This window comes from Leptonychotes weddellii, chromosome 5 (assembly GCF_054177405.1).
Source record: "Leptonychotes weddellii isolate Sample4059 chromosome 5, ASM5417740v2, whole genome shotgun sequence".
Lineage (NCBI taxonomy): Eukaryota > Metazoa > Chordata > Mammalia > Carnivora > Phocidae > Leptonychotes > Leptonychotes weddellii.
The window spans coordinates 1,980,134-2,005,266 of NC_138373.1; the positions used below are offsets into that span (position 1 = coordinate 1,980,134).

A 25,133-nucleotide genomic window follows, 5' to 3' on the forward strand; every position below is an offset into this window, starting at 1 on the left:
GTGTGGCAGGGAGGGAGGGGGTGCCGGAGGCCCCGGGAGAGGGGTCTCAGGGTCCTACCTGAACCTCTTGATGTTCTTCTCCGACACCCGAATGAAGAGCACGATGGGGTAGATCCTGGACTTGATCAAGTCTCTGGTGCAGCTGATTCCAGCCTCCAGCAGACAGTGTTTGTCCTGCAAGCACAGCGGCCGGCGGTCAGCAGCCCCTCCAGCCCCTCTGGGTAGCTGAGGCGAGGCCTGGAGTGCAGGGTCAGGCTCCGCCGGACAGGGACAGGGGCAGGGGTGGGAGCCCCGAGTGCTCCCAGCTGCAGCAGGGAGAAACCCAGGGTGAAGCCCGACCCCTGCTTGTCTGCACACTTGGTTCCACAGGCTTGTGCACAGCGGTGGGCGCTGCAGGGCCCCGGCATCGAGCCCGAGGTGAGGCAGGCAGCATGAGTGAGTTTTAATGAGAAGCAAAATCAGCTTCGGGAACACCTGCTACTCCCCTCAGCTTACGAAGGCATTCGTGGTACCATCAAGGGTGGAAAACACCCGAAGGGTGAGGTGGGGCTGGACGGTCCTGGGAGCATCTGCAAGGGTTCTCGGGCATGACTCCCTGGCACCCAGGAGCTCATCGCTTCTGAAGAGGGACAATCTCTGTGTTGCTGAAAATGTCACTTCAAAAACAAACCAACCCCAAGAAGCCCTAAGCCTCTGCGCTGAAACAGAACACTAGTAGAGGAAAGTGTGTGTGTTCCTAAGCGTGCACGAGTGAATTTTCACAACCCGAACCTGCCCCCACCCCTGTGCTCCTTCTGGTCACTGCCCTCGCTCCCCGTCCGCGTGGCCACTGCCCAGACTCCTCTAACAGCCCAGATCCATCTGCTGGGCGGCCTCACCTTTCCAGGGACAACCATCTCGGCTCCGACCCTGCCCACTCACATCCTATCCGCTCCAACATCAGAATTCCCTCAACTGCTGTGGCCCAGACTTTAAAACCAAATAAACAGTTCCAGGCTGGATAGCTCTGTCCGTGCTTTCATCTGTGTGAGTGACAACATTGCGGGAGGGGGTGGCACGTGGCAGGTGGCAGATGCGGAGCTCCCGTGGGCACCTGCTCGCCCCCCCACCCACCCGAGGTCACCATCCACTGCAGAGCTGACCCCTCAGGTGCTGGGCAGTGCTCAACAGATAGCTTTGCTTTGGAAAGGTCCCAGAAGGACCGGGCTCGATGCCGGGGCCCTGCAGCGCCCACCGCTGTGCACAACCCTGTGGAACCAAGTGTGCAGACAAGAACTCAATGCTTGGGGCCGATAAGGACCACGTTGTCTGGCTCCAGAAGATTCTAGAACGCATGCAGACACCTCTCCTGCATTGCTGCCAGTTTCCCTCCTGAGGTGAACAGGACTCCTGGCACCCATTTGTTCTCCTGTCTCTCGCCCTGACCCAGGCTCCCTCTGTCTCTGGCCCTTGTTCTCACAGTCAAGCACATGTATAGCCCTGGACGATGTGAATCGGGCACGCCAGTGCCAGGAGCCTTCAGAAGTAGAAGCTGGTTTCAAATGATCAACGTGCATGTCGGACCCCAAAGAACAAGAGTGTGTGGAGAGGGAACATGGAGCAGAAGACAAAAGGAAAAGGAGGAGGTTTGCCCACCGGGAGGTGAGAGCAGCTCTGCACCCCATCCTTGTCCATGGCTGAGGCTGCCTCACAAAGATAACCGGTGGTATCACCCCATCCAGCCCCCAACCCCCACCTCACCTTGGCGGCCACAGCTTCAATGTTGGCGGGAACAATGCATTCGAAAGTGTTGGGGTTCTTCTCTCGGGAGTAGATGATGGTCTCCATCTTCTGCTTCCTGAGGAACTCGTCTCTAGTGACAACATCTGCAGACAGAGGGCCAGTCCTGAGGGCAGCACAAACCTCCCCTTTCTGGGCTCAACAAAACTCCATGTTGATCTGCTTATGGCCACATTGAAATGAATCCTAGCTCCTCTACTAGACTGTGAGGCTTCTCAACAGCAGAGTCAAGGTCACACTTCTTTACACTTCCCACAGCAGCCCACAGAAGAGCTGGTTGGTAAATTCTCAGCATTAAGTTTCACTGGACAAAGTAGCTCAGGCACTGAGGTGCAATACTGCTGAGTTGTCTATCATGAAGCATAGACAACTGTCCACCCACCCACCCACCCACCACCCATCCACCCATCCATCCACCCACCCACTCACCCACCCATCAAGCAACCAACCATCCACCCATGCAACCATTCATCCAACCATCCTTCCACCCATCTATCCATCCATCCCTCCACCCATCCATTCATCTACCCATCCAAACAACCATCCAACCAAACATCCACCTACCCACCCACCCATCCAACTGCCCGTCCATCAACCCATCCACCCACCCACCCATCAACCAACCAACCATCCACCCATGCAACCAATCATCCATCCACCCATGCAACCATCAACCCACCTGCCCACCTACCCATTATCCATCTAATCATCCATCCATCCATCCATTAATCCACCCATCCATCTACCTATCTATCCACCCATCCAACCATCCACTCACCCATCCATCCATTCATCTACTCATCTACCCATGCAACCATCCACCCATCCATCCACCCATCCATCCATCACCTATCCACCTATCCATTAATCTACTCCTCCATCCACCCACCCAACCATTCAACCATTCATTCATCCACCCATGCAACCATCCATCCATCCATCCATCCATCCATCCAACCATCCATCCATTCAACCATCCATACATTCAACCATCCATACATCCATCTACCCACCCATCCATCCACTTATCCAACCATTCATCCAACCACCCACCCATCTACCTATCCATCTATCCATCCACCCATCCATCCATCCACCCACCCATCCATCCACTCATCCAACCATTCACCCATCCATCTACCTATCCATCTATCCACCCATCCACTCACCCATCCATCCATCTACCCATCCACCCATGCAACCATCCATCCATCCATCTATTACCTATCCACCCATCCATTCATCTACTCATCCATCCATCCATTCATCCATCCACCCATCTAACCAACCAACCATCCACCCATCCATCCATCCACCCACTCACTCACCCAGCCAACCATACATCCATCCAACCATCCATCCATCCCTCCCTCTACCCATCCACCCACCCATCCATCTAACCATCCATCCATCCATCCACCTACCTATCTATCCACCCATCCACCTACGTATCTATCCATCCATCCACCCATCCATTCATCTACCCATCCACCAATACACCCATTCATCTGCCTATCTACTCATCCACCTCCCCATCCATTCATCCATCTACCCAAGATCCCACCATCCCATTAAGTTTTTATTGAAATTTAACATTTATTGGAAATCTACTAAGGATCAATCATTAGAATAAAAATATGATAAAAACATAGCTGTTGTTGTACTTGAGAACCTATGACGTAGCTGGGGAGAAGGATGTAAGATACAATAAACTATGAAACAACTTAGCAGGTGCAGTGCTGGGCTATTTATTGTGGCAGCTGTGAGGAGATGTGGAGGGAACAGGGGAACAGGCAAGCTTCCTGGAGGAGGAGGTATGTACTGGAGGCCCCCCTCACTTGCTGGGTGACCCTGAACACATCTTTAATCTCTTGACCTCAGGTTTCCCATTTATGAAAGGAGGAGGGTGGAGTCAGTCCAGGACTGGAATTCCCTGCTTAGGCCCAGGCCGACCGGGGGAGCCCACACTAGCCCCCAAGTTTGGCCTGTATGCTACATTGTGCACTGGAAGTGAGTGGGAAGGGATCTGGGGGACAGCCAGCAGGGGAGGAACTGCGGGTGATTTCGGGGGAGGGAGGCAGCCTAGAACACCCACCCTACAGTGCCTACAGCTCCCTGGCTGTGAATGAACCAAGGGGAAGACAGGGCATGTTTGCAGAGTTCAGAGCGGCTAAGTGGGATTTCTAAATCAGGCTTTCTACCTAACCTCATATCACCAGGGAGCCAACTGAAAACTGCTTGGAGCCTCAGGCAGGAGTGAGGTCCTCTACCCAGAGCCTCCCTGCAGGGTGTGTGAGGCTCCCAGATAGTCAGGCAGAGGAAGAGCATGGGGGTGCACAACCTTGAAAGGTTCCTGCACCTGAAGCTGGGCTTGGGAGGGCCGTGGAGGCATGCGGACTCTGTTGAGATAGGAGGTGGGTGCCGCGGTGGCTGCAGGACCTGGCGCTCAGCGAGCTGTGGGACCCACGTCTGCGCCCTTCCTGCTCCACGTGGGGGGCTGAGAACCTGGAACCCATGCTGCGCTTGGCCCCAGGGTAGCCTCTGGCCATCCATGGGCCTCTAACTTCTAGGAGAAGTGGCCGTTATTATCCTGGTTTTGCAGGTGAAGAAACAGAGAGGTTGATAACTTGCTCCAAATAAACAGCTGGGGAGGGGTAGGCAGGGGCAGAACCTAACCCGGAGACCACGTGCCTCAAAGAACATGATCTTTCCCACCAACCACACTGTGTGCCAAGGCCCTCTTGGCCAGGGGCTGTAGAGGGTCTAAAGCATGGAAGGAGGGACACTGGGGGTGCGGCCTCTCACTTCCCACTGAGCCGGGCATCCAGGGAGACCTCGGGTGCATCGGCGTCAGCATGCAGGAGAAGGCTGCGCGTGGAGCTGCCTCCCAGGAATCAGCAGGTGGGTCTGCTCCTGCTCAGGAGCTGTCCCACCGTAACATTAGGGCTTACTGATAAACGCAGGCAGCGAAAGCAGAAGTGAATGCTCAGGAAGTCTGGATCCTGGCCAGGGACTGTTCTGAGGGCTCCGAGCCCTGGCCACACAGGAGAACCTCTGGGGGAGCTTTGCATAAAGGATTCCTGATGGATGGATACGGCTGCCCGGCTCGCGGGGATGCCACTCTGCCGCAGTAGGAGCAAACACATGGATGGATCTCAAAAACATTATGTGGGGCGAAAGGAGCCAGGTTCAGGTGATTCTACACTGCACGGTTCCTTTTGTAGAAAAGTCTAGAAAATGCAAACCAATGTGTGATGGGTAGCAGATCAATAGTGCCTGGGGCAGGGGGTAGAGGGGAGCCCGAGGGGACGCAATGTTCTGTCTCTTGGTCGTGGCTGGGGTCACGGGGTGCAGACACCTGCCCAAACTCATTCAACTGCACACTTGAAATGGGGGCGTGTTGCTCTATGTAAATTGCACCTCAGAGGGTGAACTCAAAACCTTGACACCTCCACGTCACGTCCACTAGGATGACTACCGTTAAGGCAAATGACCAGCGTTGGTGAGGTCGGGGAGAAACCGGGACCCTTGTGTGTGCTCGGGGGGAAGATGGAATGGTATAGCTGCTGTGCAGATGAGTGTGGCAGTTTAAAATTAAAATCACCATGTGAGCCAGCAATCTCACTGCTGGGTCTCTCCCTGAAAAAAACTGGAAGCAGGGACTTGACGAGGTGCTTGCTTGCCCACGTTCACGGCAGCATGATTCCCGGCAGCTGAGAGGCGGAAGCACCCCATGTGTCCATTGGTGGATGATGGATGGACACGAGGTGGCCCATCCACACCGTGGAATATCCCTTGGCCTTAACAAGGAAGGACGTGCTGAAACCTGCTACCACAGGGATGGACCTCGAGGATATGATGCTGAGTGACAGAAGCCAGAGGCCAAGGGACAGACACTGGATGGCTCCCCTTATGTGAGGCCCACAGAGGAGTCAGATCCACAGAGACAGACAGTAAATGGTGGGCGCCAGGGCTGGGGGTGGGGAGTGAGTGTTTAATGGGGACAGTTTCAGTTTGGGAAGATGAAAAAGTTCTGGAGATACATGTACTTAATACCCCTGAATTGGACACTTAGAAGTGGTTAAGGTGGTAAATTTTACGTCATGTATATTTTATTATAACAACTTCCCCCCACCCCCCCGGGCTGGGCACCTGACATTTGGTTGGTCTGGGCGGCCCTGGACGTCCATGATTTAAATACAGACGATGCTGAGGATGATTCTAGTTTGCAGCCAGGATTGGGGCTCACCCCTCTGTGTGCAGGGTGTACGACCATGGTCCCCTAGCCACATCGAGGACATGGAGGCTCTAGTGATGGGTGGCTTGCCTCTTACCTAAGGGCCCGGAGTGGGCACCCCAAGTCACATCTCCTAACTGACCCTGTGCCCTTCGTCCCGGACCCTCAGTGTGAATGGTGAAGGGAAGGCCAGCGTTCCCTGCTCTGGGGCCACGGTGAACTCCGAGAGGGCTGCTGTGGCACCAGGGACCGTGACGCCCCCTCCCCGCGCACACCTGGCCAGGAGGGAGCGTGGCCCTTCCGTCTGCTCTCCTGCCCCGCTGGTGGGGCGCACTCACCTGGCTTGCACATGGTGAACTCCATCGCGCCCCCCGAGTTGAGCAGCTTCTGGACCAGCACCTTGGCCAGCATGGTGGGCGTGAAGAGGACGGGCCGGCGGCGCTCACAGTGGAAGGCACGCACCAGGCTGTAGGGGATCAGGCTGAGGTTCTTGCTGAGCTCACTCTCGGGGTCCAGCTCTGGGAGGGGACAGGAAAGGGCCAGCGCTGAGACCCTGGCCTGCCCACCAGGGTGCAGGGCACGGAGGGCCTGGGAGCCTTGTTGACCCCATGGAGCCCGCAGGAACCAGGATGCCCCTTGGCCATCCAGGAGTGTTTACGAGGTGCCCCATGGGCCGGGCCCTGTTCTGGGAGCTGGGGCAACGACCCTGCCTCCTGGTGCTTGTTTTCAGGGAGGTGGTGGTGGCAGGAGCGCTGAGCTCTCCAGGAGGGGGCTGGAGTGGGATGGGCAAGGACGGCTTTTCTGAGGACAGTCAGGGACTGGGGCCAGTGCTCAGAGAAGAAACCGGGCGAGGAGAGCTGGTGGAGCAAGGGCAGTCCGCGCAGAGGGGCAGGTGGGTGGGCAGAAGGAGAGTGAGGGGCCGGCAGGAGCGGACGGTGGGCAGGGGTGGGCAGGGCCGGCCAAGAGGGGCTTGGGGCTTATTTCAGAAGCTCTGGGAAGCCACCAGGGCCAGAGGCAGGGAGGGACGTGGCCTCCCTTCTGCCTTTTCAAGCCTCTCTGGCTGGTGTGCGGGAAGCAGCGCAGAGCCGGCCCCCAGCAGCTCCAGGAACCGCCGCCGCACAGCCCAGTGGCTTGTCCTTTCCTTTGTCCCCTGATCTGGCCGTTGGAGGGCCAGCCTGGAGAGGAGCCCAGGCCCTCTGGCCATCCGTGCCCAGGCCAGCCTGGCCCCGCGAGGACAGCCGGCAAGGCTGGCTCGCCGTCAGCAGGGCCTTCCACAGGGACCTGTGTAGCCAGCGACCCCTGGCCGCTTGATAAACGGCCAGAAGCACGCAGTGGGGAGAGAAATCAATAAGTGGACTTAGCAGCAAACAGCTCCAATTAACACGGGCATCTGGGTTCCAACCAACTACAGCAAGTGTTTGTTAGGGGTGAGCCTGGCGGGAGACCCCCTCCTGCGCCCCCCCCCCCCAGCCGGTGGGCTGTGTGCGCCATCCAGCAAAGGCCAGACGGGTCCCCTGGCAGATCCTCCCAGGGCAGGACCCTCTTTTGAGAGAGTAGGTGTCCCAGCCCCCCTGGTGGGGACCCACGGGACGACGTGCCCAGACCCCCAGCAGCCCCCAGGCCAGCAGGAGGTGGGGAGGGGCCAGGCGGTCAGTGCCATACCTTCCTGCTTCTCAGTCAAGAGTTTGGTGGCATCCAGGGACGTCCGGGCCAGGCTTCCCAGTGGGCTCCCCGAGACAATACGGACTCGCTCGTTGCTGTTCATTCTCTTGTACTTGTTCTCAGACCTGCTGACAAACTGGAGGACAGGGGCGGGGGGCTTTGCTTCTAACCAGACCAAGCTGCCTCCACCCGGGCACGGGCAGACCTCTGCTCAGACCGCAGCTCTGCCCCTGGGGGCCGGGGTCAGTCACTTTCCCCCGTGAAATCAGGAGACACCTAGCAGGCCGAGAGGGTCCTTTAGCTGTTTCTGACGTCATTAGCAGGTAAGTAAGCAAACAAAGGCTGATTCTCTCTTCTCCCTAACCAGGCTTGAAGCCTGTCGAGGGGTGGGGTGCAGGTGGGGTGTGTGGGGAGTCCCTCTGGCAATCCCATGCACATTGCTGGGGAGCCGCGGTTGGAAGGTCCCTGTCTGGGAGCCCCTGTTGGCAGGACGGCTCCATCTCCCATGATGTTGCCCTTCACAACCCCTGCCTCAGTATCCCCAAGTGCTCTGGGGGTGCCTGCTCCCTTGTACGATTCAGAATTGAGCCCTGGAGGGTAGAGAGGAATGCCCCAGTGGTGGACACAGAATCTAAATTCCCACCTACTCCCTGGGCTACTTTGATCTCTCCATACCCTCCTGCTGCAGGCCAGGGAGCTGAGATCTCGGTCAGGCCCTGTTGTTCACTGGCCCTTGGGTGAGCCACCCAGAGATGTCCAAGGTTTATGACTCCTGTATGACATGTGGGCAGTGACGTGAGCAGGACCATGTGGTCTCACGTGGTCCTGCCTTCAGGAGTAGCTCAGACTCACGAGAGCTCCTTCCACCTCCCTAAGTATCTTTCTGGTACCTGACTGCATCTATCTGGTTTCAGGGTCACACCGTTAACCATTTCTCTGGGTTTCCTATCTTTCCACATCAGGATGGAGCAGTGGAGTGACACACCAGCTCCTCTGGGGCCTGATTAGCACAGAATCAACACAGGAATGTCCCCGCGGGGCCACACCTTAGCTCTGTCAGCCGGTAACAGAAGAAAGGGCTGCCCAGAATGCTTCTGCACTTATGTATATGTGCTGCCGAATCGAGCACTGCTTCTACATTTATGTGAAATCCCTTCTGAAGATATCACCTACTGTGCTATTCAATGTCCTTGTAAAAGGATTCATGCAAAAAAAAAAAAAATCCATTTCAGAGTTAAGTGTAAGGGAAAAATTTTTCAGGTCCCAAAGAGCTAAAATGTTTCTGTGGTCAGATTAGATTTAAAGAATATGTAGTGTTTCCCTTTTTTCCTTGGCTGCCAGGATGCTCAGAGATAAATTTCATGCATGATCCGAGGGACGAAACTGACCTAGACGCTTACGATGTTTATTTTCTTCTCCTGATACACTGTTTCTGATCTGTTAATACTTGAACAGTTAAGTTATTTAAGTTCTTTTAGCCTTAAGTTCCTCTAATCTTTTATGAAACTGATGTTGTTTCCAACAGGTACAGAGACTGTCTACTGACCTGTCACTGTGAGGATACACTGGGATGGGAAATGTGAGGCACTTGAGAAGTTGCAAGTGGGGTACAAACACAAAGCACGGTTATTTTGATCAGGTCTTCTCGGCAGTGAGAGGGCAAGCCATAGCAAAACGTGACTGCGAAGAAAAGTCAGGAGGCACTCTGGGGCGCTTTACCTGAAGGAGTTGGCCAAAAAGGAAACTTGCTCGAGAGAGACGGGGACTGACCCGGGGGTCACTGGTGGAAAGCGGCTCTTCGGGCTGCAGGGTGTTCTGAAATCAGTTATCAGTCAGTCAGACGCGCTGGGCTTGGCAGGACACGAGAGCCCATGGAGGCCGCCGAGAACCAGGGACGCGTCCTCAAGCCCCCTCGGTGCAAAGGGGAGGAGTGCCAGTCGTGGAACCAAGGCATTCCAGAAGGGGAGCAAGCTTGGAGGGCAAGGGGAGCCCCGAGGCTTGTCCTAGCAGAGACCAGAGACGCAGGGGAAGGGCTGCCTCCCCGCGAGGGGTCGGTCCCCGAGGGCAGGGCTCCTCCTGGAGGGGCTGTCCCATCCCCGAGGAACCAAGTCCCAGTAATCCACTGGGGGACCTACCCGGAGCGCCCTCAGGGTGTGGTGGGTGGTGTCCGCCTCCTCTCGGCTGCCCCTGTGCATCAGACGTTGCAGCTTGACCAGGAGGAGTTGCTGGGCTCTGGGGGAGACAGGAGGGGAGGGCAGAACCTCAGGGCCGGGCCTGCCCCTGTGCAGGGGGAGCTCTGGGACCCGGGGGTACCCCAGGGAGGACACGGCACCCGGGCAGCTCGGCTTGAGTCCCATGGCCTGGGCTGACTGAGGCTAAGCCACTCCTCCGAGCCTTGGAGGTGGGGTCTGCCGATGCTGACCTCACAGGGCTGGCCTGAGCGACCGCCGGAGCCCACAGGTGCTTCACAGACACCTGCCGCGTCTAAGCGATGCGCCACCGCTGTATAATTACATAAGGATGTCAGGCAGGTGGCCTGCGGCTACGCCACCCACGGCTAGCAAAGGGGCGTAAAACCGAGAGCCCGGCATTCCCTGGCCATGACCGGAGGAGGATTTCCCGGGCGTGAGTGAAGCAACAGGACTTAAGGGAGCAATATCCCGGGGCAGGCAGGGGAGGCTTCAGCGGGAGGAGGGAATGGGGGGGGTCTCACTGGTCAGCAGGCAGCGGCCCCCCCATGAGCCCCTCTGCTGGGCAGCAGCCCCCTCACTCCCTGCACCCCCCCCCCCGGCACCGGCTCCGGCCTCACCGGCTGTAGCTGGGTATGGTGCCCGCGTCCAGGTCGTGGTCCGTGAAAGGGTCGACCCGCGCGCACAGCCACTCATGCCTGTCCTGGTACATGGTGTCGCGGACATGCACAACGTCATCACACTTCAGGGACAGGGAGCAGGCATCCAGCTGGCTGGAGATGTTCAGGTTCAGCCGGATGTAGAAGGAGTCCCCCGAGGTGATCAGGCCCTCCTCCATGTCCTTCAGCAGCTTCCGGTACCCTGCGCAAGGAGGGAAGGTCAAGGAACTGCCAAGAACCTCCAGGCGCAAATTCCCTCCTCGCTGCCTGCAAAGACGCGCCCGTGTGGCACATTCCTCTTAGAGCTCGCGGGGTTTCCCTCTTTGTCTTGGCTGCCCAGGAGCTCACAGCTAAGTTTTGTGCCAAGGTGCAACAAGCCTAGGACCTTGGCTACGATCTCCACGCCCTCCACGCGTTCATTTACCCCTTCTCCTGAGCCGTTCCCAGGCTTTGGCTGTGACGGGTCACTCTGCTGTGGACAGTCTCATACGTGTCTTTGGTGGACACGCGCACTCGTTTCTCCTGGCTCTACTCACGGAAGTAGAATCACTAGGTCCTTGATTTTCTATCCATGTAGCTTTCTAGACACCGCCCAAAGGTTTTCCCAAGCGGTAGGACCACGGCGCGTGTTCTTTTAACCTTATTTAACGCCACTGTCCTTTATAGTGTGAGTTTCTACAAATCCCTTTGGAAGGAAATGGGGCATAAACCGCAAATACAATAAATCCAGCAAACTGAATGTCTGTAACATAAATCCATAATAGAAAGCCCCACACCAGCCCCGCACACACAGAGTTGCCTAACATGGTGGAAGCTACACCTGCCCTAAGAGCCAGGCCCAGCGTGTCCATGCCACACACACCGGGGGAGCCTTGAACCCGCAGGGTTGTCTGATGAATGTTCCCGGAGAAGCAGGGGATTCCTGGTCGGGTCCTTCCCATTGCCCTGGTCAGGGTTAACCCCATCACTCTCTGAGCTCTCTGCCCCCTCAGAGAACGGCCCTCCAGGCGGGACCCTGCTAGGCAGGGACATTTCCTGCCCTGAAATCTGGATCACACGGCTACAACTCTGGGGATGCTGCCGGCCAGTGGGCAGGGCGCCGCCCACAGACTTTCTGCTGGGCTGGAAAGCCAGGTGGGAAGAGGGGAGGAGCCTGCCCGAGTGGGGAGGAGGAGGAGGCGGCTGCGCCCTGTGTGTGGGGACAGAGCATCCGATCATCTTCTGCACCGACCGGGCGCTGCCGGGAAGGACTGCAGGCTAGCAGGCCCCAGTGGGGAGCGGCTAGAGAGAAAGTGGCTATTTATGCTCTGTTGAAACATTCATGAGCCCTAGTGGTTAAAAATAAGATCCAGCTGCAGAGATAATCATGCAGGAAAAAACCCCGGAGGTGAGAACGGGGGCTTAGGCTTTGGGAACCGGAAGACAGAGCCTGGTGCTCACCGCCCAGACAGAGGAGGCGCGACCCCAGCCCTGTCCAGGGCCGAACCCCCCCCCGCCCCCGCCGCCATGGGCCATCCTGCTGGCCGTGGCCGAGTGCGGGTGAGCGTGGCGGCTTTACCTTCCTGGTTGACCTTGTAGTGCAGTGTGACGGGGCCGCTGCATCTCTGGATGGTCCAGTGCACCTCCTCCTTTGTGCACGTGTCCAACGGGACGCTCTGCCGCTCGCCTTTGATGCAGCCTTCCAGCTAGGTATCAGAGACACGCTGTTCTCCTCGGCTCCACGGGATGAGGGCCGCCCCCCGGGGAACAAAAACTCCTCTCCCCAGACAGCGACCAGCTCGATGTCGCCGAGAGCCAAGGAAGCATCCCACTGAAACTCATTTGCCTCCCCGTGCGCTGGTGTGTGCCCACCCCCCGACCCCCACCCCGGCCCCTCACCAGCAGCAGCTGGTGGCCCTCGCGGAGGCCGGCCTTCTCGGCCAGGGAGCCCGGCTTGACCGTGTGGACGAAGCTCCCTCGCGCGTTGCCCCCGAGCAGGGTGAGCTGTGAGATGAGGCTGTCGCCGTTCAGCGTGGTGTGCTGCACTGAGGGCCCGGGACCCCGCACGTGCCCCACGGACGTGACAGATGGCCGGAAGGGCCTGGGTCAGGGAAGGAAACAGTGATTAGGACACGCCATGGGGCAGGCCTCTGCGGGCAGGGTCCTCCCCCTTCCCACCTGGCTTTCCAGCCCAGCAGCAAGTCTCAGGTGGGGCGGGGGCCCGTCGCACATCGAGGGCTGCCCCCTTGCCTCTCTGGGTGGCCCTGGACGAGCCTCTCCCTCTCCGGGCCTGGACGGGGGCCGGTGGTGGGGGGATGGGTGGTGCTCTCTGGCTCTGAGACACTATGGTTTCTGGACTCTGATTCCAGAATCCAGGGGAGGTGGATGGTTTTTGGGCAATCTTGGGGGTGACTGGCCTTTACCCTGCCGTCCCCGCCCCCAGCACTGGCTCCCCACTCCCGCGACCACAGTACCTTTCTAGAGAGAACTTTCTAAACATGAGGTTGACTTGCTCCAGGTCATAGGCGTCCAGACCCTCGGACTGGTGGGAAGAGGAGGAGGAGTGGACGGACGGGGGTCCGAAGGAGCAGCGATCGTGACTGTCGTCTGCAAAGGGGCCAGTGCACATGAGGACCCGCAGGGCAGGGAGGGCGGCCCCTACTCCTCGCCACCTGCCTCCCAGGAAATTCTCCCGCTGGGTCCCGGGCCAGGAGGCCTGCAGTCCAGTGCTGCACTGAATGAATCTTCTTCCGGAGAGCCACGTCCCTGCCTCGGAGTCCCTGCTTATGGGAAGCCTCACCAGCTACCTGCTTTTTAAGACTCCTGTTTCTGTACCTGGGAAAGGGGTCTGCACCAGCTCGCACCCATTCCGCTTTTGAATTGGGGTCCATGTTTTCATCTCGGGACCACCTTAGGTCTTACCATCTGCCACTTCTAGGCCTGTGGGCTGGGGCAGGGCACGAAGGGCAGAGCCTACACCGAGGGCCGAAGCCCCCTCTTCCCAACTCAGCGGGACCCCGAGGACTTGGGGGGAAGACCCCCACTCCCCACAGCCCAGGCACTGGGATGCAGGATGTGCAAACCCAGCTCTGGGCTGATAACAAGGCTTCTCTGCAACGGGAATTTGTCCTGACGCTGCAGAATGCCTTGGATGGCTGCCCAGAATTCTCTTTTGAGCTCTCCCCTTTCCCAAACTCCTTCAATTCTTTTCATTACCCAGCCTCTATTAGGTGCTAACCTCTCTTTAACACTTGATAGCTCCTGATGGTCCCCAATTAGGGAGAGCTGCTAATCCTTCATCTTATCTGCCGGCAGCCTGAGCTGCTGAGGGTGCAGGCAGGGTTGGGGGAAGCCCGGGAATGAGAGGGCTGGCAGGCCCCACCTGGGGGAGTCTGGGCCAGCCCCCGTGCTTCCAGCTGAGAAGGAGCAGGGGCCACCGGAGGCACGGGGTCATCTCCCGGAGGCCTCTGAACCCTTCCCGCCCCTTTGTCTTCTGCCCACCCAGGCAGGTGCTCGGGGTTGGTACATCACAGCTCTACCACCCGGGTGTTGGCCAGTGCAAGGACCCGGGGACGTGAGTCTTTGTGTCCTGTGCCCCGGGCGTGGTGAGGTGTGGGGGCTCCATGTGCGTTGGGCTGAACCGGACCCCCCCGACTGTAAGGGGCTGCAGCTCCCCTCATTCCCGGCTCCCTGCACGGCTCATTCTAGGCCCAGGGAACATCCCCTCCATCACACCGGCTCTGCCGTGGGCCTGGTGTAGGATGGCTGCCTACCCTCGGTCTCCCCAGGGCTCGTCTGCCCCACACCTCCGTCTCGGGGGGGACGGACTCTTTCTGCCCTCTCGACATCCACACCGCACGCGTTTCCTGAGGACCCGGGAGGCGCAGGGCTCTGCCCTGAGCTGGCCACCACACTGGTATGCCTCTGGGATCCACCGGGTACCTACCGTCAAAGTCCAAGACGTCGAACCCGCCACTGTCATTGTCTTCCTCGACGGTGCTGCAAGACAAAAGGGGGGATGGGGGAGTGCCTGTGAGCCTGGGAGCTCTCCAGGCCGTGTGCAGTGGTTGACGGTGGGGCAAGATTCTGGAACCTTCCGGCTCTCCGAGAGGCCTTGGCTTGCAGAGGGCAGCATGGGCGGGGGGAAGGTGGACGGAGGGCTGGACAAAGCTGGGTGCTCCACTGGAGGACAGGGTGTCCCAGGTGGCTGGTGTGAGGAGGCTCATGAAGGGCCGGGGTCAGCCGCGTCCCCGACAGCCCCACCGGCTACTTCCCACTCACTCTCTTCCTGACACAGAGGACTGAGCATCCACTTGAGCTCAGGCCGCCTTGTGGGATGGGTCTACACAGCTGAGCATGCCCTTCACACAGGACGGGACATGCTCCCCGAGTTCCAAGCTCCCCACGAGGGGTCCTTGCTGTAGAGCAACGAGGCCCACACCAGGCCGTGGGCAGGTCGGAGATGTGGATCCCACCCCGTAGGCCGCTCGGTGCCACCAGCCCTTCTGGAAGCTCCCCAGGGATCCCTTACACTGAGGGTGAGATGCCCGACGTCCAGCAGAATTCAGTAGCATCTGAATGCCCAGGGAATTCCTCCACTTGTGGTTTTCCCAGTTGAGGATGCGGATGGTTTCCCAGAGGTGAGGACGGGGAAGGGGAAGCAGGAATGGGGAGGCTCTTCCTGGGGTCTACCACTCTTGGGCAGAAAAAAAACTGATTTCCTGGCAGCGGGGGGGCAAACCGACGGAGGCGTTGGCATTTGGTAGCTAGCCACACGCCTTCTCTGAGCCTCGGCCTCATCGGTAAAGTGGGCAGCATCCTGCCTCCCCCGGCCACCCACCTGCGGTGAGGCGCGTCTTCCTTGTAGCGCCTGAGGATAGAGTCGTTTCCGGGGGGCTCGGCCGTGATGGACATGATGCTGGAGCGGCTTCGGTGGGGTTGCTTTGAAACACAGACAGATGACACAGATGCGCTATGGGGAGACGGCTATTTACACGCCCGTGCCTCCGTGGGCGTAACTATTACAGACATGGGGGCTAAATTTAACGCTGATGCGTCCCCGCCCCCGAGGCGGCCAGGGAAAGCTGGTTCTCAGCAGCGACCTTGGCCAGAGAAGGCTTGCGCTCAGCCTGGGGCGGCTTAGGGCAGCCGCTGAGCGCTGAGCTTGGCGCACATCTGCTTGCCTTGGGTGGGTGCAGGGAGGACGCAGGCGGGAGTCCACGGAAGCTGGGGGAGATGGGGGGGTGCAGGGTGGTGCCTTGTACCCTGCACAGGCTGAACTCCATGGCCTCCCGGCTGCGCCGGCCTTGGGCACCTACTCTGGATGAGAGGAAGACCCAGGGGGCCTGGTGGTGGTGGCCGTGGTGACAGATGCCCCCCAGGCCGCACGGCTGCTGGAGGACGACCCTTTGAAAGGAGGCCTGCTGGCTCCTGGCAAGGGCTGCCTTAAATAAGAGCCTCGGATTGCGCCCCCCAGAGCTGCAAGCAGACAGGAGCCGTTCCTTATCAAACCTCCGCATCCCCCAGGGCCTGATTTTGGAAGCCGAGCTGACAAGCTTCCCAGGGCTTCGCCTCTGGGGTTAGAATCTCTAATCCCACGCCTTCTGCTGCCTGACTGAGGGGAGGGACACTGGATCCAGGGGCTGGGGCCCTGCAGGGGAGGGGGAGGGGGGGCGGGGGGGGCGGGCTGGGGCCGGGGAAGGGAGGCGCAGGGCCTGAAGTCAGGGTAGAATTTTCAGCGCTGCCTGTGCGGTTCCCTATGGCTCCTTAGAGGCCCATCTCTTCCCCCCACTGAGTGTTAAATTGGGAAAGGAGGCTGCGAGAAGGCGTAAATACGCCGTGAGCCTGCGGAAACATCTTTAAATAAACATAAGGAGGGTCTGGGCTGCAAGCCCCCCAGAGTGATGCTGCTCACAGGCCTGCGCGGAGTGCAAAGCAAGGGGGCGGGCCTGCAGGGGCAGGGGGCTGCAGGTGGGTTCTGAGCCGGAAGGGGGTGTGCTGGGGACCCCGCTTACCATCTTGGAGAAGGAGTTGGTGATGGGCAGGGATCTGGAGGAGCTGGGGCTGGCGTCCATGCCTTCTTCTTCATGGCCTCTCCCTGTTCTCGCGGAGATAGGAGGCAAAGGGGAAAGGCAGGGAAGAGGGGACTGAGAGCCCCCGCGGGCACCGCGCGCCCGGGGGCTGTCCTGCCTGGGTGGCCTGTCCTCCTAGGGAGGGTGGGGGGCGGCCTCCTCCCTCCTCTCGCTCCCCCAGCTCTAGGCTTGCGGGAGGGAGTCTGGTCTTGCACACCAGCGCATCCTGCTGCGGCCAGGCCCAGGGCAACCTCAGTAGAGGCGGGACGATGTCCTGTGTCTCCAAGGACTCAGGCGGGCACCCCACCTGGCGCTCTGTGGAATAGCAGGGATGGGAGCGTGCGTCTTGCGGAGTGGAGATGTCCCTGCCCAGGGACCCCATCCTGAAGACGGATCCCACCGTCTCCACTGGACAGGCCGACTGGAGACAGGGGCCGGTTGGGGCAGAGTCTGTCGCCTCCTCAGTAAGCCCCTCAGCCCTTGCCTTGCTGCGCAGGAGAGCGGCTGTCCCACCTGTCCCCCCCATATCTTGTGTATGAACAGACACCTGCACACATCACGCTAGCCAGTGGCAAAGGCTTGTGGAGCGTCCAGAAGCTCTGTCATCCTGCTCCCCCTGTCCCTCTTCTTGGGGCAAACACTTCTCCCACAGGCCTCAGGCCCTTTACACCTGCCTTCTGATAAAGAAGGTTCTAGAGATACTTGATCTGGCAATGAGAGGGGTGGATGGATCCCCACCACTGGGCTCCTCCAGGTCCTGCTCTGGACTCCTTCCCCTGCCCCCCTGTGGACCAGGGAGGGGTGCACATCCTCAGCACGGGGCTCCTGCCCTGTGACCTATAGCCTCGCTCCCGGCATTCCCTGTTCTGAGCTCTAGAAGGGCAGCACGCCAGGGTCCTCCACCCTGCCCCTGCTCCCCGTTCTGTCCTGAGCGGCCTTCCAGAGACTGTGTCCCTTCTTGATGGATCTTTCTCCAGCCCTCCTCCATCCGCTCTTTCTTGGGTGTCCAGAGCCACTCTCTCTGTCCTCACTCTGACACAGGGCTCCGGAGCGTCCGTGTGGGCCTAGGGGCACCTGGCACACAGTAGGTGCTTGATTTCCTAGGGCACACCCTCAGTAGCCAACTGTCCCCTGAGAGTCACAGTGAAGACGAGCGACAGGTCCTGAAGATGCCGTGTCTTGGAGAACCAGGGGCTCACAGCTGGACCCAGACCGTCTGGCCAAAAGCCTGGAAGGACGGTCGAGCCCGCCTCCTGCTGACAAGGCGTGAGCAGAAGCGCCAAGTCCGGCTGCGGTATCTGGGGCCCCGGGCCGACCTCAGTGTGTGTGTGAGCTGCGTGTGTGTGTGAGCTGCGTGTGTGTGCCCCAGACAGGACGTTTCTACGTCGTAGCTCCTACCCTGTCCCCTGACAATGAGTGTTAACTACTATCAGACGCCCCTCCACCCGGGGCCCCCAGGCCTGTCCCAGGTTCAACGCATGGGATTGATTGCCACAATGGGAAAAAAGGCCCGGGAGAGGAAGACGGACAGACAGACAGGAGTGGGGTCTGGGTGTGCACCAACCTTGGAAATCTGAGGTTCGCTTCAGGCTGATGGGGGATTTGGCTCTCTGCAGCTGCAAGACGGAGGGGAAAACAACGGTCTGATGTCAGACAAGACCCGAGACACGTGGCAGCGGAGGGAGGGAATAAACGGAGGAAGCCCGTGTGGCCCTGGGAGCCCCGACGGCGTGTGACGCCCACACCCCAGGCTGCGTGGCATCAGCTGGCACCGTGCCCCCCATCCTGGGAGGTGGCACCACGTGGCTCAGCTGGTACCAGAGCTGACAGTGGCGGCCAGGGAAGGTGCACGTGCGGGCGTGCAGCCCAGCAGAACAGGGGAATTTTCCGGAAAGGACGAGGTGCTGGTGCTCCCCGGGGGGCCCGCCCTGCGCTGCCCGGCCCCCCTCACGTGAGATGATCTCCCGCGCTCATTCCTCCTGAAGAGGGAGCCACGGACGGCCCTGGACACTGAGCGGAGCGGACAGGTTTGCTGCTGCAACTCCAGCCCCCAGCGGGCCTCTCCCAAGCCATCAACGTCAATAAACACGGGATAGATACTCAATACCTATTTGCTGAATAAATGAACGAACTCCGAAATAACGCTTACTTCATTCTCTAACTTGGGCATGCGGGGGGAGGATGTGTGAAAGCAAACGGGAAGAAAGCTGGGGCTGGCAGGATTCCCATCGACAGGGCCGGCAAGGCCGAGTCCCATCCACCAGCGGCCCCGTGGCTGCCTGTCCACACCAGTACCTGGATGCCCTTCAGATTCATCCTGCGCTTGGGGGGGTGGTAGGGCAGGAAGTATCTGCTGTCTTCCGGGGACTCCTCCGACGTGGACGAGTCGTCAGCTTCTTGCCCGTTGGTCCTGGGGCTGGCGTCCCCGAAGTTCTGAGAGATGGCCACCGGCAGGTTCCTGGGCAGACTCTGGGGCGGAGAGAGGCCAGCGCCAGTGATGCGGGGGGACGAGCGGCCCCCGTCGGCGGCCGGCCTTCCCTGGGGCCCCAGCTTTGAACTCAGGATGGCCCACGCATCTCCCTGACCCCCGCATCCCCCCCCGGGATGCCCAGGCCCGTCGTTCTGGTCCCACTCGCTTCTCGTCACCAGCCTCCTGTCCCCGTCTTCCCCTTGCTTTGTGGTGTTCGCAGCAGTACAGCGATGGCCCCTGGGGTCTGACGGGCTGCCTTCACACCCCGAGGGGCAGCCCTGGGCCTGAGCTGCAAACACAGAACCTAACAGAGCAGCTCGGGCCTCGTCCTGGTGCTTTCTAGCCACTGCCTAGGGCCCAGCTGCAGGGGCAGTCAGTAACTTCCAGTTGCCCCCAAAACCACACAACCTTCCTGCCGCTGCCCCCCAACCCAAAGCTCTCTGCCTTACTTCCCTGCACAGAACGTGTCAAGGTCCCAGAAGAACAATGAAGGGCCTCAGCCCACAAGCCGACTCTGTTACCTCCTGTCACGCCTCCCAGCGCATCACCTGCCCATCCGGTCACCTGCCCGTCCCCGCCTCCCACCGTACGGACAGCAGAACCGCCCAGAACCGCCTGTGATTCACAACATTGTATCGAAACATCACGCTCCTGGATTGACCCCAGGCGCTAGATGTGGGTCCTCTGAGGGTCTCGCCCAAGGTTCCCCAGGCCACTGACCAGGGGTGCCCCCAGCTGCGAGGGCCCGGGCTCCTTCCTTGGTACATGAGGACCGTAATGGTCTGTTCGATGGCAGCGTCCACTCATCCCTGAGCCCCCGGGGCCCTGCAGTGACATGAACTCCGAGCGCCGTACCGTCCGTAAAGGACAGTGTCTTCACAGGCACGAGGGCCTTCAGTGGGCACAGGGCGTCTGATGCCCAGTGACCGTCCACATGGCGGTGGCAACGGGAGGCGAGCGGGCAGCTGCGGTCAACTGAGAAGGAGCTGGGGCTACCCGGTGAAGTCACTTGTCTAGTAAGTGGCCACGACAGGGTTTTACCCTGCATTTTCCAAGCTCAAAATTCAGTCTGTACTGAGTGGTGTGCCATGCAGGAGGGTCAAGGACATGGGTTATTCTGGGTGGGGCCGCGGTGTGGGGAGGCACCTGGCTGCAGGCGCATGGGGCCACGTCCAGCCCGGCCCGACCCAGCCCCACCCAGCCCCACCTGGTCCAGGCTGTTGCTGTCCTTGGAGAGACGCCGGAGCTTGCTCTCCAGGTTGACGATGCAGGCTTCCCGCCGGACCATCTCAATCCTCATCTCATCGTTCTTCTCCTCCAGCTCTCGGATCTGCTTCCTGTACTTGTCCTTTTCGATTAAGCACTGTGAGTACTGGGTCTGCGCTTCATCCCGGGAATGGAAGGCCTGCCGGGGGTGAGGGGCGGGGGGCGCGGGGAGGACAAGGCCACTTTGGTTCTTCACCCCGACCCAACCAAATCAGACCCGGGGCGTGCTCTCTGTCTGGACACCTGCTTCCCAACCCCGGGGCTCTTTTCTTAACCCCAACTCTTGGGCGTTTAAATCGCTCCCTTCCCCAACAGTCCGCATCACAGCTGCCATGTGTCCTGCCCTGGCCGGAGCCGGGCTCTGTGCTGAGAGCCCCGGGGCAGTATCTCACGGAGCCCGCACCCCGCCTCTAGCCAGTGGTGCCGTCTTATTACTCCCATGTTACAGACGAGCACACGGAGGCGTCCACGGGGCGGAGCTGGCCTGCAGCCGCGCACCTGATGAGTGACCGAGCCTGAACGTGGCTGTCTGACTCTGGGGGCCACGCGCTGTCGTAGGAGCTGCTGGAGCCCGGCTCAGGCCCCCACGGTATCCGGGTGCCTGCCCGTACCTGGTCCCGCTCGCGCTCCACCTCCTCCAGCTGCAGCATGACCGTATTCATGCGGTGCTTGTACATCTCACAGTCCTTGCCCAGCGTCGAGCACTTGAGCTCCAGGTCCTCCTTCTCCTCCAGGTACTGTGGGCAACGGGGAGAGATCAGCGCCCAGGGCCAGAGTTTCCCAGCCGAGCCTCCCTGCCGGCCTGCCCCTCCCTGAGGGTCAGCTCTCTGGAGAGCAGGGCCACAGCTGTAGGGCAGTCGGTTAGCTGAGATTTGCTTCATACCTACTGTGTGCAAGGGAATGTGGAGGGGGGACAGGGCACTGTGTGCCCTCACATGGGCTGTGGTCAGGAGGGGGAAGGCAGGTGCTGGGGTGGTAGAGTAATTCACAAATCACAGCGAGGGGCTCATGCTGGCACTGAAACCTAGTCCCCAGAAGACAGTGGGGGTCGCGGAGCTCTTGCAAATGCACGTTGGTGTACTGGCCAGGGGTGGGGGGCGCAGGATGCTGCCCCTCCACCCAGGGGCTCCCACCTTGTCCCGTAGCTCCTCTGCCTGGCGGACCTCCTCCTGCAGGTTGTAGATCTTGTTGACGAGCTCCTGCCGGTCCTCCAGAGCCTCCTTGCGGTCATGCTCCAGGATGTCCAAGATGGCCTTGTCCGAGTCCGGCAGGCTGCGCTTCCCGGCCTGGGCGGGTGGGCAGGAAGGTTTGACCATGCTGGGGGCAGGGCGGGGAGCCAGGGGGACCCGGGAGGCCGGGGGGGTTGGGGGGGGGATAACAGAGCCAGCGACAGATGCTGGGAGAGCAGGTTTTGTGCTAGGGAAGCAGAGAAAGAGTCGCTGCCTCCTGGGGTCCTTAAGCAGCTTATTAAGAATTTTATCACCTGGAAAGAAGCATAAAACCCGCTTCTGCTCAGGAACATCCCAATGCCTATTGTTCTGCTCTAGCTCTTATCAGAGCTGAGAAAAGCAGTTCCTGCTCCTCCAAACACTTCATAGGTGCCAACAAAGAGAGGACTGCTCTGCCGTCCAGATGCATCCCCGGAAATATCAATTAATCTGCTTCGATTAACCGGGATTCATTCTCTGCTCCAAATCCGTGCCTTAAACACCAGGCAGCCAATCCTGGGGGGATAGTTCTATAATTCTGGAGGAAGGGGAGGGGAAGCCTTCTTTCTTTCCCTTTGGGGGATGTTACTTCTCAGCTACTTCCTCCTTCATACCCGAAAATGAGTCTGTGATGAGAAATGTGGGGAGGCACTCGACGTTTTAACAAATGACGCGGAGCTGAGAGGTGTATTTCTTGGGATCTTTAAGGGGAAATCAGTTTCCCAGCCGTCCCTGTCTCACAGAGCCTGGGGCAGGGACTCCGTGAGATCACAAGTGTCATCTCACATAATGTCGTGTCTCTGACGAGTGGGTAGTGTGGCGGCCCCACCTTACCGAGTGTGGACACGAAGGACACCCAGGGATGACGTGGATTACCTGGGGCCGCGCGGTCAGCAAGGGGGACGCACGCCCAGGCCAGGGTCTGCCCCTTCCATCCACTGCCCTGCCCCAGCCCGCACCTGGATGATGGACTGCAGCTCCTGGATTTTGGTCTTTAGCATCTCATTCTCCCGCTCCAGCTCCAGAACTTGCTCCCTCTTGGGACGATTCTCAATGTCATTCTTGAGTTTCAGAGACTGGTTCCTCTCCAGCTTGCACTCCTCCTCCATCTTATTCAACCGATGCTTTAGTTGGTCAATCTGAAACGCCCAAGGGTGCATTTGGCAGGCAACACTCGGGAGAGGCAATGCTCCCCCAGATCCCCAGCGGACTTGCCACGTAACCTGCGTGATGCCCACCCCCCCTTCTTCCAGTGAGCGACGGAGAAGGGCTCAAAGAAACCTTTTGCCGTAAAACAAAGCACCATCTTGTTGATGAAGAGCTCCTGATTTGTTAATTTAGGAAAATTCTGAAAGGGGCTATCTGTCCCTTAGAGAACTTGGGGGACTCCCCTCACGAACCCATGTTATCACAAGGAGTGAGGCGGCCATGGGCTCTGGGTTCTGGGCCCCGCACCCGACTTTACCCCAGGGCAACCAGCACACGTTTGTCCTTGTGGGTTTCCCACAAAATTCTTTTCAGACAAACGGCACTACTGTGAAAAGGACAGTGTGAGGCCCTCTGGGTTCACAGCATCTCTGGCCTAAAGGACCCACGCTCAGGGCTGGAAGAGTGGCTTTCTGGAGGAGGCGGTTACTACATCTGGAAATGTGACAAGACAAATGGACATCTGCGGAGCTCTGCCCTGGAGAGGTGAGTATCAGGAAGGGGGCCCACGAGAAGACTCCTTAGACCTTCGTGACTAAGCCTGTCTGCTTCCCCAAACTGATCGACCTTACAGAACACCCACATCAAGCGTGTCTTCAACAGCTGCAGGAAAGGGAGGCACCAAATGGGCGAACGCCCTTTTACAAATCTACGGGGAGAATACTGCAAGGTACCTGGCAGGCAGAGGGTGGTGACTTTAGCAAGGAAAACACTGAGCCCCCGTGGAAGGGGAGGAAGGAAGAGGCATACAGGGAAGCAGCCTGGGGCTCAGAAATGACCTAGGGACTCAGCTGGCCAGATGTTCTTTCAAGTTCTAGACAAGCTTCCCACTATTCCTGTATCACCAGGGAAATATAATGTAGGACAAAGTCCTAGGAGAGAAATTTCTAAGTCGCTGTCACAGACTAACGTCTCCAAATCCTAGCTACGGCAGCATAGAAACCTCTCCTCCTGGTCATGCCAAAAAAAAAAAAAAAAAAATCCTCCTCGGCATCTTGGAAGGTCAGCCCAGGGGCCCGGTGCTGGGTCCAGATCCCCTGTCCCATCCAAGTGGGCACAGGGTGCCGGCACTTGGGCTGCTTACTGGGTCAGCCACTTAGCCAAAGACACGGCCAAGGACACGGGTCGGCCACTTGGCCAAGGATACTTGGCTCAGCAGTCCTGGGTGCAGGGATTATGTTCCACGATTGCCATTTACAGATGAGGAAACAGGCCAAAAGCCAAGTAAGCAGTAAAGCCAGAAGCCCGAGTCAGATTCGAACTCAAATGTGTAGGCTTTAAAAGCCCATGCTCTTGACAGAAACCCTCTACTGCCCGCCATGCCACTGACTCAATTCACCTGAATTCTAGTGGGTTGTTTACTGATCTGTCTGCTTCACCTAAATTGTAAGTGACCTGAGCAGAAATCAGGTTATTTATCCCCGTGTCCCCCACCATGCTCAGCACTGTGCCTCACACATGGCAGGTGCTTAATAAATATTCCAAGTCTATTTTCCACCCAGCAGCCAGAGTAATCCTTCTAGATATCAATCAGTTGTCACTCTCCAGCTCTCAATCCTTCAGTGGCTTCCCATCACAACTGGAATAATTTCCAGAGTTCTTACCCTGCCCTTACGATCTGGACCTTGGCCATCTCTCTGTGCCACATGCTCAGTTGGCGCCATCTCCACTGGCTCTCTTGATGGTCAGAAACACCAAGCATGCCCCCTACTTGGGGCCCTTCATTTGCTCTTTGCTCTTCCCCTGAGCCTTGCATGGCTGGCTCCCTCCCTGTCCTCCCTGTGTCCCCTTCTCAGAGACCCTTCCTGACCATCCTATTTAAAGTCGCTTCCCTCCCTCACTATCCTCATACTCTTTCCTTCCCTCTTCTTAATAGCACTTACTATTACCAGGTGTTTATGTATTTGCTGATTAGAATGTGAGCTCCGTGATAGCAGAGCCTTGGTCTTGAGTTATGCATCCCTGGAAAAGAACGTGGTGCACGGTGGCCCTCAATAAATAAAAAGGATGAGTGAGTTAAGCAAATTCCCTTCCCCTTCTCCATTTTGGAGGTAAACTCATCAATGACATTAATCACTTGGCTGGCAGATTGTCCATTGATAAGTATATTAACTGTCCTACAGTGCCATGCTGAGCTTTGTGGATACAGTTGGGAAGGGCAGGGTCCCGGCCTCATAAACCTCAGTCTCCATGGAACAAGTGCTGGGTCCGTCTCCTCGCTGAATTTCCTGAGGGTCACTCAAGGTCTGGTTCTCCATACTCCCCCTCACCGGGCTTTGCCGAGGGGCTATGTGCGCATGTCTGCACACGCACCTGGTGGTTGGGGCGGAGGTGAGGTGAGGTGGGGTGGGGTGGAATGGAGTCGGGCGGGGGGGGAGGCGGGCTGAGCAGGGGGCGGGAAGCTGCA

General features: G+C 58.8%; 1 protein-coding gene across 5 annotated transcripts in view; it reads right to left on the reverse strand.

The window, feature by feature from the left end:
• CARD11 (caspase recruitment domain family member 11) overlaps window positions 1-25,133 on the reverse strand; it is a 112,509-nt gene that overhangs the window by 3,483 nt on the left and 83,893 nt on the right. For 4 of the 5 annotated variants that reach the window (XM_081819269.1, XM_081819267.1, XM_081819268.1 and 1 more), the window contains exons 6-24: window positions 22,480-22,659; window positions 21,446-21,598; window positions 20,924-21,049; window positions 20,254-20,451; window positions 18,872-19,045; window positions 18,141-18,192; window positions 16,520-16,602; window positions 15,346-15,446; window positions 14,452-14,504; window positions 12,980-13,112; window positions 12,405-12,606; window positions 12,085-12,211; window positions 10,488-10,728; window positions 9,814-9,910; window positions 9,398-9,493; window positions 7,679-7,814; window positions 6,355-6,534; window positions 1,741-1,865; window positions 59-174 (exon numbers count right to left, since the gene is read on the reverse strand). In XM_081819269.1, the coding sequence (XP_081675395.1) occupies window positions 59-174; window positions 1,741-1,865; window positions 6,355-6,534; window positions 7,679-7,814; window positions 9,398-9,493; window positions 9,814-9,910; window positions 10,488-10,728; window positions 12,085-12,211; window positions 12,405-12,606; window positions 12,980-13,112; window positions 14,452-14,504; window positions 15,346-15,446; window positions 16,520-16,602; window positions 18,141-18,192; window positions 18,872-19,045; window positions 20,254-20,451; window positions 20,924-21,049; window positions 21,446-21,598; window positions 22,480-22,659 (2,573 nt within the window). Of the gene's footprint in view, window positions 1-58; window positions 175-1,740; window positions 1,866-3,424; window positions 5,010-6,354; window positions 6,535-7,678; window positions 7,815-9,397; window positions 9,494-9,813; window positions 9,911-10,487; window positions 10,729-12,084; window positions 12,212-12,404; window positions 12,607-12,979; window positions 13,113-14,451; window positions 14,505-15,345; window positions 15,447-16,519; window positions 16,603-18,140; window positions 18,193-18,871; window positions 19,046-20,253; window positions 20,452-20,923; window positions 21,050-21,445; window positions 21,599-22,479; window positions 22,660-25,133 lie in introns of those variants that run through there. The other variant, XM_081819272.1, reaches the window with a different exon arrangement.